The 12,833-nt window shown below is 40.9% G+C and overlaps 1 protein-coding gene across 1 annotated transcript in view; it reads left to right on the top strand.

The window, feature by feature from the left end:
- Positions 1 to 7,539, top strand: part of ctnnbip1 (catenin, beta interacting protein 1) — a 29,786-nt gene extending 22,247 nt beyond the window's left edge. Inside the window, exon 4 of the mRNA XM_024375686.2 lies at positions 5,435 to 7,539. Coding sequence (XP_024231454.1) covers positions 5,435 to 5,493 — 59 coding nt within the window. The 3' untranslated portion in view covers positions 5,494 to 7,539. The remainder of the gene's footprint in view (positions 1 to 5,434) is intronic.
- The last annotated feature ends 5,294 nt before the right edge of the window (positions 7,540 to 12,833 follow it).

Genomic DNA, 12,833 nt, shown 5'->3' with positions numbered 1-12,833 from the left:
TCTAGTGACTCCCCATCCCGCATGCGGGAGCGTAATCATCGCCTGACACTAATTAGCATGACACTAATTAGCATAACGAAACGGACATAAATATCCCTAGAAAATATTCCTATTCATGAAAATCACAAATGAAATATATTGAGACACAGCTTAGCCTTTTGTTAGTCACCCTGTCAGCCAAAGCTAGACAAGCATTTATGTAAGTTTATCGATAGCCTAGCATAGCATTTTGTCCAGCTAGCAGCAGGTAACTTGGTCACGGAAATCAAAAAAGCAATCAAATGAAATCATTTACCTTTGATGAGCTTCGGATGTTTTCACTCAGGAGACTCCCAGTTAGATAGCAAATGTTCCTTTTTTCCAAAAATATGATTTTTGTAGGCGAAATAGCTCCGTTTGTTCTTCACGTTTGGCTGAGAAATCGCCCGGAAATTGCAGTCACGAAAACGGCGAAAAATATTCCAAATTAGCTCCATAATATCGACAGAAACATGGCAAACGTTGTTTATAATCAATCCTCAAGGTGTTTTTCAAATATCTATTCGATAATATATCCATCGGGACAATTCGTTTTTCAGTAGGAGCGATTGGAGTACTAACTACCTCTGTATTTTGTGCGAGAATCTCTAAGGCAGCATCAGGTGATCACTTGCTCAATGTAGCCGCTTACGGGTATTCTTCAACATAAATGCGTAAAACCACGTCACAATGCTGTTGACACCTTCAGGAATACGGAGAAAGAGTAACCTGGTTGATAGCCCATTCACTGCTCAATAGGGACTCATTGGAACGCAGCGCTTTCAAAACATGGGGCACTTCCGGATTGGATTTTTCTCAGGCTTTCGCCTGCAACATCAGTTGTGTTATACTCACAGACAATATTTTTACAGTTTTGGAAACTTTTGAGAATTTTCTATCCTAAGCTGTCAATTATATGCATATTCTAGCATCTTGTCCTGACAAAATATCCTGTTTACTACGGGAACGTTTTTTTTTCCAAAAATGAAAATAGGTAAGGCACTGATGTTGGGCGATTAGGCTTGGCTCGCAGTCGGTGTTCCAATTCATCCCAAAGGTGTTTGATGGGGTTGAGGTCAGGGCTCTTTGCAGACCAGTCAAGTTCTTTCACATAGATTTCGACAAACCATTTCAGTATGGACCTCGCTTTGTGTACGGGGGCATTGTCATGCTGAAACAGGAAAGGCCTTTCCCCAAACTGTTGCCACAAAGTTGGAAGCACAGAGTCATCTAGAATGTCATTGTATGTTGTAGTGTTTAGATTTGCCTTCACTGGAACTAAGGGGCCTAGCCCGAACCATGAAAAACAGCCCCAGACTATTATTCCTCCACCAAACTTTACATTTGGCACTATGCATCCCGGCAGGTAGTGTTCTCCTGGCATCTGCCAAACCCGGATTTGTCCATCGGACTGCCAGATGGTGAAGCGGGATTCTTCACTCGAGGCGGCAAGCTTTACACCACTCCAGCCGACACTTGGCATTGCGCATGGTGATCTTAGAGAGAAAAGGCTGAGGTGGGGGATCAGTGAGAGAGGGGGAGAGCGAACAGGCTGATGTGGGGGATCAGTGAGAGAGGAGGAGAGAGAACAGGCTGATGTGGGCGATCAGTGAGAGAGGAGGAGAGAGAACAGGCTGATGTGGGCGATCAGTGAGAGAGGAGGAGAGAGAACAGGCTGATGTGGGGATCGGTGAGAGGGGAGGAGAGAACAGGCTGAGGTGGGGGATCAGTAAAGGAGGAGGGAGAACAGGCTGATGTGGGCGATCAGTGAGAGAGGAGGAGAGAGAACAGGCTGATGTGGGGGATCGGTGAGAGGGGAGGAGAGAACAGGCTGAGGTGGGGGATCAGTAAAGGAGGAGGGAGAACAGGCTGATGTGGGCGATCAGTGAGAGAGGAGGAGAGAGAACAGGCTGATGTGGGGGATCAGTGAGAGGGGAGGAGAGAGAACAGGCTGAGGTGGAGGAGGAGGGAGAACAGGCTGAGGTGGGGGATCAGTGAGAGAGGAGGAGGGAGAACAGGCTGAGGTGGGGGATCAATGAGAGAGGAGGGAAGGAGGGAGAGAGCAGGATTGGAGCAAACATTAGCCAGCAGCTGTTTGCTCATAGGCGGTAACAGCCTGCCGGGCAGTGATGCAATCTGATTTGACTCGGTTGCTAGGCAATGGCTCCGAGGGCCTGACGTTTCTATCCTGTCGGCTAGCGCTTGTGTGACACTGCAAGGGAGCATGTGTGTTGACTGTGCAGCAGGGTGCGGCCCACACATTATGACTGCGAAACAGAGGGCTCCTATAAAGCAGATCCCCTCTTGCTTCAGTTCATCAGTAGTCCAGTGGTGTATTCCACTCTAATAGCCGTCGGCCCTGTATCTCTGTCGGTTTATTCTGAGCCTTTCTGCTGGTCTGCCTGCTCGAGTCCTTGTGCTAGACACGTGCTCAGTCTGAGCTGCACGTTACGCAAGAGCAAGCTCCCTTATGCAACCACAAGATCAGGGATTTTTCTTTATCAAAATGGGGCTTAGGTGATGGGCGTAGCGGAGGCGTGGCCAATGGTGCGGTCACTGACCAAGTATTTTAGAGGCCCTCCTGTTGGCCGCAGTGACAATGTAGCTGTTCCAAAACACATTTCCTGCAATTCTACACATTTTGCCATGTCAGGGAATGTTGCCGTTTTAAGCTTATTCCCTGAAATTTTACTAGGGCTGTCCCTGACAACAAAAGACTATTGTTTGACCAAGAGTAGTCTGTTCTTTTTACCAATTGATTGATCTAAAGTTTAAAATCCAGCACTTTTCAATATAGACATATAGTATCCTATGTGTTTTAATCAAATCAACTATGTGCACTGAGCTTGTCTGATGCTTTAAGCACACTGTTTGATTAAATAATTAAGATACACAAATGACTCAAAAGGGAGCCAGATCAAGATGGCCAGAAGAAGAAAAAACTTCTTCCCGAACCACCACCTCCCGCTTCCCTTTGTAGATGCCGGTAATACGCTAAACCAGAGGCCGGCAATACGCTAAACCAGAGGCCGGCAACCTTTTTCATGTCGAGTGTTAATCTATCTTACCATTTCTACCGATTTGCATGCCAGGTATGATTTTCATATGCATATTTTTATAGAACAGTTTCATAGTCTTCGTATCGCAAAATAATTGTCATCTGGTTAATGTAAACTATAGAAATCTACGTTTAAAATTATACAAATCTAAAAGTAACAACTATGTAAAAATAGCCTACATAAAGCCAACAAATAAAATCAGGTATTTTATGACATAGATGTATTATCATTCTGATTGGGTGTGCCTGGCAGGGCCTTTTTCCTCCCCGTAATGTATTTTTAAAATAAGAATAAGAATAATAACACTTAAATATTACCTTCTCTGTTGCCTTCTCCCTGCACCTTATAATGTTTATTGTATTGTTGCATTTATTTGATCCTTGTATGATTACTGTGTATGCCATTTTTATGAGCTTTTTCACATTTTATGTGTCAATTGAATTTGACCATTTTATGGGCCAAGTCCATTTCATGTGAAGTGGAGAAGCATATCAGTTCAATATTTTTTTTATAAAATTTGTCAAAACGTGTGCCACATTCAAATTCAGTCAGGATTTGTGCAATTTATTTCTTCTGATGTGCCGCGTCTCGTTCTACTTCCCTGGCAGGGCCATTTTGTAGCATAGGGCTGTTCTTTGCCACATCCTCATTGGATGAGGTCTATAGGGGACTGGGAAACTGAAAGGAAGAGCAAGTCCAAAAATAAAAAGATCCTTCCCCAGATCCTTCTCTCACTTATTTAGATTATGCCGACCCAAGAGCACCATAGAAACATCTTAATTATCTCCTCTTTAGAAACAACCAAACTGAACACAGAGTCTACGCCTGGTTGTGTCTGCGCACGATCTTCTGAAAAGGGTCCACAATATGAGCCAAATAGATATGGACGCAGTCTGTGTGACCTACTTTCATTTCCCCCTGTAATAATTAAATCGAACAAGCAATGATACTTTTTATAGCAAAGTTGTGAAAAAAGAAACCTCTGTTACAGGTGCACCTCTCCACTTTCAAAAGTGATATTCGCATTCTGATAGCACTTGACAAATCGGTTTGGTAAAACTTGAAACAAGACCAGCATTTACTGGCAATTCAAATAATTTACCATCAATGAAAAAGTGCTTACCATCCATCAGTTGCAAGTGTGGCAGCTCTGCCTCCTCTGATGTTGGCATTCAAGTATGACTGGGCAATATTCATTTTGTTACCATCAAACCTATTCAGCCTAAATCTAGGAAAGTTAAACCTTTTGGAAATAAATGCAAATATGATGAAAGTTACTAATGTAAGCAAAGTCTATTTTTGAATAGCTAAAGGTTACAGAATATGCTACAATCAGATCATGCTTCAACTCAAAAATGTTTCTCTAACTGGAAAATGGGCAGGGCAGTCTGAAGGTGCTCAGACTGAGGTTTTGGTGTAGAGTTTGGTTTTCTCCCAACTCCACACCCTGGCATGTTCTCTTTGTTAACTTTGGCACGGCAGAATTTGTCATCTGGGATTGGTGTTGATTAACCCTCAACATGATAGAAGTAAATAGAATACAAAGGGAAGACAAGCCAGACCTCCCAATGTACACCAGTGATCACTGCATTTCTCTGCCTTTTGGTACCTATATACTGTAGCACAGCATTGCTTTTCTTTCTTCGCAATGATATCTCATGGCTTAGTGAGATTGGCTACGCCAGCTGTACTCTAGCATTAGTTCTCCACAGGTATTCCATGCCTCCTGCAGTTTGGGTTGGAATAGAGTTGTGGGTGGAAGGGTCGTTTAAGGCCTCCGATGTATTGCTTATCAGGGCAGGACACAGGACTGGATTATGTCTGCAGCTGGGTACTCGTAGGGAGACCTTGATTTTGAGTTGTGTGATTGAGGAGACTGTGCCTCTGGACTGTAGGGAACATGGCAGTAGTTTGGAATAGCTAGATGCATTTACCTATCCCTAAACCAAGTGATGTCGAGAGACTTTCCTATTCCATGTGTGATGTGGAAGTCTTGTGGCACGGTTATATAGTGTAGTGTGTGCTGTCGCTTTGGTGATTCACAATATTTAACCTCACCACACTCAGTCATGATGATGTCAATTAAGTCAATGGCACATCCAACATGAGCTCAAAGTCAGAAAGTAAACAATAAGAATAGGTATACTATTAATTCATTCATACAAGCAAAGATTTCAAGAAATTCCCCCTAAATACAGAATTTATTGAAATATAATGTAGATTCAGTTATGTTACTCATGCTTATGATTACTAAATGTTTTATTCACATATATAATAGGACTTGTGTAGGTGGAAGGAATATCGAGAAGGAGTTTGTTGATATCTACTGACCTCTGTTTGTGGATCTGGGTCACCAGGTGCGGAGGATGTGGTGATGGCTTTTTCACGACAAGAAACCGAAGACCGGCGGCAGTGACCCTGGGGCACTCCCCCATCGTCTACGGCAACCCAAACTCCACCGACCGACACAACACTGTTGAGTTTCTGGGGAGAGGATGGGCACCTGTGATGGATGGAAGGAGGGTGGGAAGGAGCACTGGGTGTTGGTTACCTTTCGCTCTCCCCCTCCCTTTCAACCAGCCTCCTTCCCATTCAAACGGATACACCATTGCCCCAGCCACAGTAGGTATGCATTACCATGGGTTAGGGCCTTGGTGTCGAGCAAGTCGATGAAAACACTTACAAGTTGTGTGAATGCAAACCTTGTCTTTTTGTCTCTTTTTATTTTTTATTTTTTTATCGGGCAGTGTTGTTTTCGTATCTGCTCTACTCAATGGTAGAACTGACCAAGGACATAATTTTTCCGTCAAATGAAAGAGAGAAGCGTGAGTGTTTTTAACTAATGACCTTGCGGGAAAATAATTCATTACTTTCTTTGGTTGAATTATATATATTTTTTAACTGTACACAGGGTCCCTGTAGGTGGAAAGGTTAAAAACGTGTTTAATGGTTTTCATATTCTTTCAAACCAATTGTACTTCTTCCTGCTTATTGTTGATTTGAACAATAGGCTGTTGAGATGTCAACTTGGCTTCCCATTCGGGACATTAGAATCAATGACACTAGCACAAACACACACAGTTCACATAGGTGCAGATGGTCTTTCCCCAAGCAAACAAGGTCTTGGGGTTATTGTGAAATTATATAACTTTTTTTTATTGTACAGATATTAGAGGGAAAATACAATAATAATGAATTGATTGTGCCAATTATTATTTTATTTTTTTTATCTGTAAAATAAATGTAACATGATTTTTAAAAGTTGCCTGACGAGGGACATAGCGTAGTTCTAATTTATTATTGATAGAATTGACTCTCTCCCAAACTATTGTTTAGGGAAAAAAAATCATCATTAGAAGAAAGTCTACACGGATCGAAACGCCTAATCTTATCAAAAGAATCCAATAGCATAATATTGTCACTCTTTAGATTGGACAAAGCTTACTCTTGACTCACACTAATATAATTATATCAACTCGAACCACATCCATGGAGCTACTAGAAACATGGTGAATACTCGCAAAAGAAACTACAGTGTTTTTACTGCCTCCTCATACCCTTCAGCAATTGACGTGCTGTAAACAAAACCGATCTGTTTTCTGTGTTCGTTGATTGCAACTGGAATCTTTCCATTCAATTATTTGTAGTTTTTTTTCAATCCGACTTTTTTTGTTGTTGTTTTGTAGTAACATACTCTATATTTAATGTGTGGAAGTACCTTTTTGTTAACTCGCTTAACTTAAACAATTGTGACTTGATGTTTTGAAACCAAGCATGCCTGCCTTGTGGTTAACAGTGTACATTTTAAGTAGATCTGGGAGGGTCTTGAAAGCCGTGCCACAATGACCATTGCTTGTACATTCTCAAAGTTTATGGACGCTACTAGCTCTTTAAAAAACATTTCAGAAAAATAGTCAGCTATTTAAAAAAACAAAAAAATGTCATCCATGTTATCCTGTTGGCAATAATTTCAGGATCAAATTTCCTCAGCGATCATGGCTACATACATTGCCAACAAATAGTTACAGTATCTGCCTATGACAAAAGTTTGTCCTTTTTAATGTTTACTCTTGTTTAACTTTCTTGAACCTAATTTCTCTGTGCATTGTTTTGCTTTCATCTTAAAGACAACAATGCAAAGGTATCTTATATACTATACCTGTCATAGTTGACCAACAGCCTTCATTTTTAATCTTTGTGTGTTTGAGTGCGTGCATGTGTGTGATTTCCTCTGTTCAAAAATTATACAAATCAGATTTTTCAGCATGCTGTTCAGTATGACTAGAGCTGTGTATCTTTCAATGTGATGACCTGTCTTTGCCTAGTTGTCGTTTGAGTTATTTTGTGTTGCCTTTGTATTTCTCTGTTGACATCGATTAGTTGGTTCTTGCTGTATGGCTGCTGACTAAATGCTTCCAAATCCTATACCAATTGAACCATTAAAGGAATTTTTAAAAACAAAGACTTATTTCACCTCATCATTGCAGACATTGTTTTGTGAACACTGCCTTTAGTAACGCTCTGCCCACATATCAACCTTTCAGTCTATGAAATTAGGCAGAAGATTGACCTATTTCCTTTCGGTGATGAGAAAGTGGGAGTAGGTTGTCCCTAGACACTAATCTTAGGTGTTTTGAATTTTTCCCACTGATGTTTATGATTCGGATTGGGGGAGGTGACGCTGATCCTAGATCTGTACCTAGGGGTGACTACACCCCAGAGTGAGAAAGGGACACTTAAAAACAATTACAAATCGGCTTATCACACTCAATAGAACCTTGATAATAAGGGTTACATCTCGTCTTTTGAACTCTTCCTTTACAGTTGCGGTCAGATAATGATGCTGTTCAATCTGATACATAAAACAGTTGTACATTTGATCTATTTAGCAGACACTCTTATCCAGAGAGACTTACAGGAGCAATTGGGGTTAAGTGCCTTGCTCAAGGGCACATCAACAGATTTTCACCAAGTCGGCTCGGGGACTTGAACCAACAACATTTTGGTTACTGGCTCAACACCCTTAACCACTAGGTTACCTGCTGCCCCATACAATAATGTGGCTTGTATACAGATATGCTGTATGTAAGTAATTATGCAATACCGTCTCAAATTGTTCTTCAGTTTTCTCACCATGAACATTTGGAAGTCGTTTCTCATCATTTAGTCTGGCAGTCTATTTAAATAGATTGTCATTCACAAGAGGCCATATCGGTTAAGGGCACACCTGTTTGCCACAAATTAGTGAAAAGCACCTCTGCCATAGGGCGGCGCACATTTGGCCCAGAGTCCTCAGGGTTAGAGTTTGGTCGAGGTAGGCCGTCAATGTAAATATGAATTTGTTCTTAACTGACTTGCCTAGTTAAATATCATCTTTTAGGTCTACTCACGTTATGTAAAACAGGAATGACAGCAAGTTCCTTTGGTTCCATTTTGTGAAATACACCTGGAATAATGACAACAGTAATAGCTTCCCTCTACTTCGATCAAGAGTTATCTCTCGAAATAGTCACAGCCTCTTAAGGGTAGCTATCAGGTGATAATTGCCGAAGATGTTTGAGGATTGGTGGCATGTTTTTCCTCTGCTAATGACGAACATCTGTTCACTGTTCCTATGCTATCTTTCACAGATGTATCAAAATCCTGCGATTTCAAGAGCACTGATTCTGGGAATAAAACGACAGCTGTTGGTGAATATTAAATGCTGAGCTGAGAGTGGGAACGAAGACTGGTTATGTGCGTTTGAGTGGCGTGCGCTACCTCTGGAGGAGCAGTCAAGAAGTTCGCAAGTTTACATTGCAGTAATATGTATAGGCAAAGGTATTTTTGTGAATAGCAATTATTACTATATACACTAGATGACTACAGGGGTCGCTGTTTTGAAGCCACCAAGCCTCCATCTTGGCATCCCCACTGTTAAAAATATTTGGGAAGGTATAGAAATGACTATTAATGTCCACATTTATTTTCCATGTTTGTTCTATTACAGACACCTTAATGCATACATTTTAAATTATATTATACGAGCTAAACATACAAGCACAAAACTGTTACTGTCCCCACTACATTTTTAAAAAATGGGATCAGCAATCCAGGGTTTACTATATATACTGTAGAAAATTGGTGAAGAACCTCTAATAGGCCCACTAGCTGAGACTAGAGTCAAACCCCTGACTCTACCTATGACAATGGACCACTTGTTATAGATCAGACCATGTCAAAAATACAGTGCATTTTGTTACGTTGCAGCCTTAATTCTAAAGTGTATTGAATACATATTTTTCCTCATCACTCGACACACAATACCCCATAATGTCAAAGCAAAACAGAAATGTTTGCAAATATATAAAAAAATGTATAAATCTATATTTTTTAAATTAAATACCTTATTTACATAATTACTCAGACCCTTTGTATGAAATTTGAAATTGTGCTCCGGTGCGTCCTGTTTCCATTGACCATCCTTGATGTTTCTACAACTTGATTTGAGTCCACCTGGGGTAAATTCAATTGATTGCACATGATTTGGAAATGCACACAACTGTCTATATAAGGTTGACAGTGCACGTCAGAGGAAAAACCAAGCCATGAGATCGAAGGAATTGTCCGTAGAGCGCTGAGATATGAGTGTGTTGAGGCACAGATATGGGGAAGGGTACCAAAACATTTCTGCACATTGAACGACCCCAAGAACACAGTGGCCTCCATCATTCTTAAATGGAAGAAGTTCGGAACCACCAAGACATCCTAGAGCTGGCTGTCCGGCCAAACTGAGCAATCGGGGGAGAAGGGCCTTAGTCAGGGAGGTGACGAAGGACCCGATGGTCACTCTGACAGAGCTCCAGAGTTCCTCTGTGGAGATGGGAGAACGTTCCAGAAGGACAACCATCTCTGCAGCACTCTACCAATCAGGCCTTTATGGTAGAGTGGCCAGAAGGAAGCCACTCCTCTGTAAAATGCACATGACAGCCCACTTGGAGTTTGCCAAAAGGCACCTAAAGTCTCTCAGACCATGAGAAACAAGATTCTCTGATCTGATTAAACCAATATTGAACTCTTTGTCCTAAATGCCATCTTCCAACAGGACAACGACCCTAAGCACACAGCCAAGACAACGCAGGAGTGGCTTCGGGACAAGTCTCTGAATGTCCTTGAGTGGCCGAGCCAGAGCCCGGACTTGAACCCGATCAAACATCTCTGGAGAGACCTGAAAATAGCTGTGCAGCAACGCTCTCCATTCAACCTGACAGAGCTTGAGAGGATTTGCAGAGAAGAATAGTGGAAACTCCCCAAATACAGGTATGCCAAGCTTGCAGCATCATACCCAAGAAAACTTGAGGCTGTAATCACTGCCAAAGGTGCTTCAACAAAGTACTGAAGAAAGGGTCTGAATACTTATGTAAATGTGATATTTCAGTTTTATTTTTAATACATGCAAAAATTTAAATAAAAAAAGTTTTTGTTTTGTCATTATGGGGTATTTTTTTGTGTAGATGAGGGGAAAAAAATATTTAATCCATTTTAGAATAAGGCTGTAACATAACAAAATGGGGGTCTGAATATTTTCAGAATGCACTAGACAAGCTTTTATTTTATATTGATTGTGTCAAGGACTAAACTACGAACACAGTTCCTGTTGTTACATTATCATGGAAGATCAACCAAATTCAAGGATGGTTCCATCAAAATGGAAAGTTAGAAGAAACCTACCTTAATTCAGAAAGAATGTAGACTGGATTCTAATGTAATTCTAGGAAATGTAAATGCTTTTCATTAGCGGGTTATCTGAAATAGCAATAAGGCACCTTGAGGGTATATGACCAATATACCACGACTAAGGGCTGTAATCAGAACAGTAAACAAGTATGGTATACACGTGGTATATTGTCTGATATACACATGGTTGAAAGGGTTTTAGCCAATCAGCATCCAGGACCCAAACTACCCGGTTTATAATGGCCAATATACCGCACACAACCCCTCGGGCCTTATTGCTTAAGTAGTCTACCTTTTTGAATTTAACAAAAGGTTTATTTATCCTTTAAACAGCCAAAGTCACACCTACGCAATAAATATTAGGAACTTTCCTCCTCAGACCCCACCCCAGCCATGTCTCAATCCTGCACTAGTCAAGCGTCACTCTTCCTCTTCAACCCTCAGCCCTGCATTACTCAAGGATCACCCCTCTGCCTCACTTCTCCACCCTTCCACCTGTGCATCACCACTGCATCCTGGCGACACTTGACTAGTGCAGGTTTGAGACATGACTAGGGAAGGGAAGTTCTTAGGAGGAATGACAGTTCTTACTGTGTATTCTGTAAGTTTTGTACTCTTTACACATCCGCAAAGAGAAATCCCACCACCCCTGGAATTTGTGAGGAAGCTCTGGATATCAATTAGAGATTAAATGGAAAAAAACTCCTCTTTCATCTAAAAGCAGAGGTTGCTCAAAGCAGAGGCGCTGCACTTGAAGAAGTGAGTGAGGCTAGCCTCCCACCCACGTATGACTCAACACTTATTGAAATAAGCCAGGAGTTAGATAGCTACTCTATACACCAAAGAGAAAGAAGAGGCGTATTGGTAGAGGACATGTAAAATTATACTCACGCCTCTCTCACAAAGCACTGCAGATACACTCTAGTCCACCCGGAGACTCATGGCTTATAGATTACTCTCTTCTCTCTGTCTTTTGCTGAGACAAGTTTGGCCTCTTTTTACATCACTTAAGCCACATCCCTCTTTTGTGCATCGTAAGCCACAATCAAGAGTCTGTAGTTCAGCCTAATGGCCACCTTAACCTAACCCTGCCACTTGATTTGGAACAGAACAAGCTAGGCTTAGACTGTCACAGAATCACCCCCAAATTTGGTTATTGTGGATAGTTTAAACCTATTTAGCTACACCTAAACCTATTAAAGAAGAATTGTCATATTTCTGAAGTAAATTTCTATTGATGTAAGTGGCATGTTATAGAAAGGTCCAGACACTTTTTGTGATTTGGCTTGTTTTTGAGAAACTTAACCCAGCTGCGATTCACTTCCTCATTGCTCATTGTGCAGTATCAGCGCACGCAAAAGACATGAACAAAATCTCTAAAAACACCCAAATACGTCCCAAATAATAATGATTTAAAAAACTAAGTACAAGCCAAAACAAAAAAAAGGGGTCTGGACCCTTCTTTACCACGCCATCTACATATAAAATGTAGATTTACTTCAGAAACATATACAAAATCAATGCATATGTCATTAATTTAAATAACCATTTAACAGATATACATGAACAAAAATATATAAATGCAACATGTAAAGTGTTGGTCCCATGACCTGAAAAAAATAATAATCCCAGAATTGTTCCATGCGCACTATGTGGCAACGTGGCATCGATTTTAGACAAACATTTATTACACAACCTCAGTTACACAAATCTCTCAAAACTGTTTTGGAATATACTGGACTTTGTTTTTGTCAATTTTCTGTCTAATATCGATGCCACATAGGCCATTTTCAACCAGAGAAGTAATTTTGTTTGCGTTCTGTTGCGCTTTAAATAAGACACCCCATTACCCAGAATGCATCACAAACCATACCAATTACATAATTGACAATCAACTTCAATAAAGGTATGAAAAGGTATACAAACACATTCAGGTAATATATTCCACATGATCAATATTCACACCTCGATAACAGGGATAAACCATGTTTTAAGCTTCATTATAAATTGGGTGGTTCGAGCCCTGAATGCTGATTGGCT

Source organism: Oncorhynchus tshawytscha, linkage group LG16, assembly GCF_018296145.1.
Source record: "Oncorhynchus tshawytscha isolate Ot180627B linkage group LG16, Otsh_v2.0, whole genome shotgun sequence".
In the NCBI taxonomy this organism is placed as follows: Eukaryota; Metazoa; Chordata; class Actinopteri; order Salmoniformes; family Salmonidae; genus Oncorhynchus; species Oncorhynchus tshawytscha.
The sequence above is the reverse complement of the archived record's forward strand: the minus strand, read 5'-3'. Positions and strand labels throughout refer to the sequence as shown.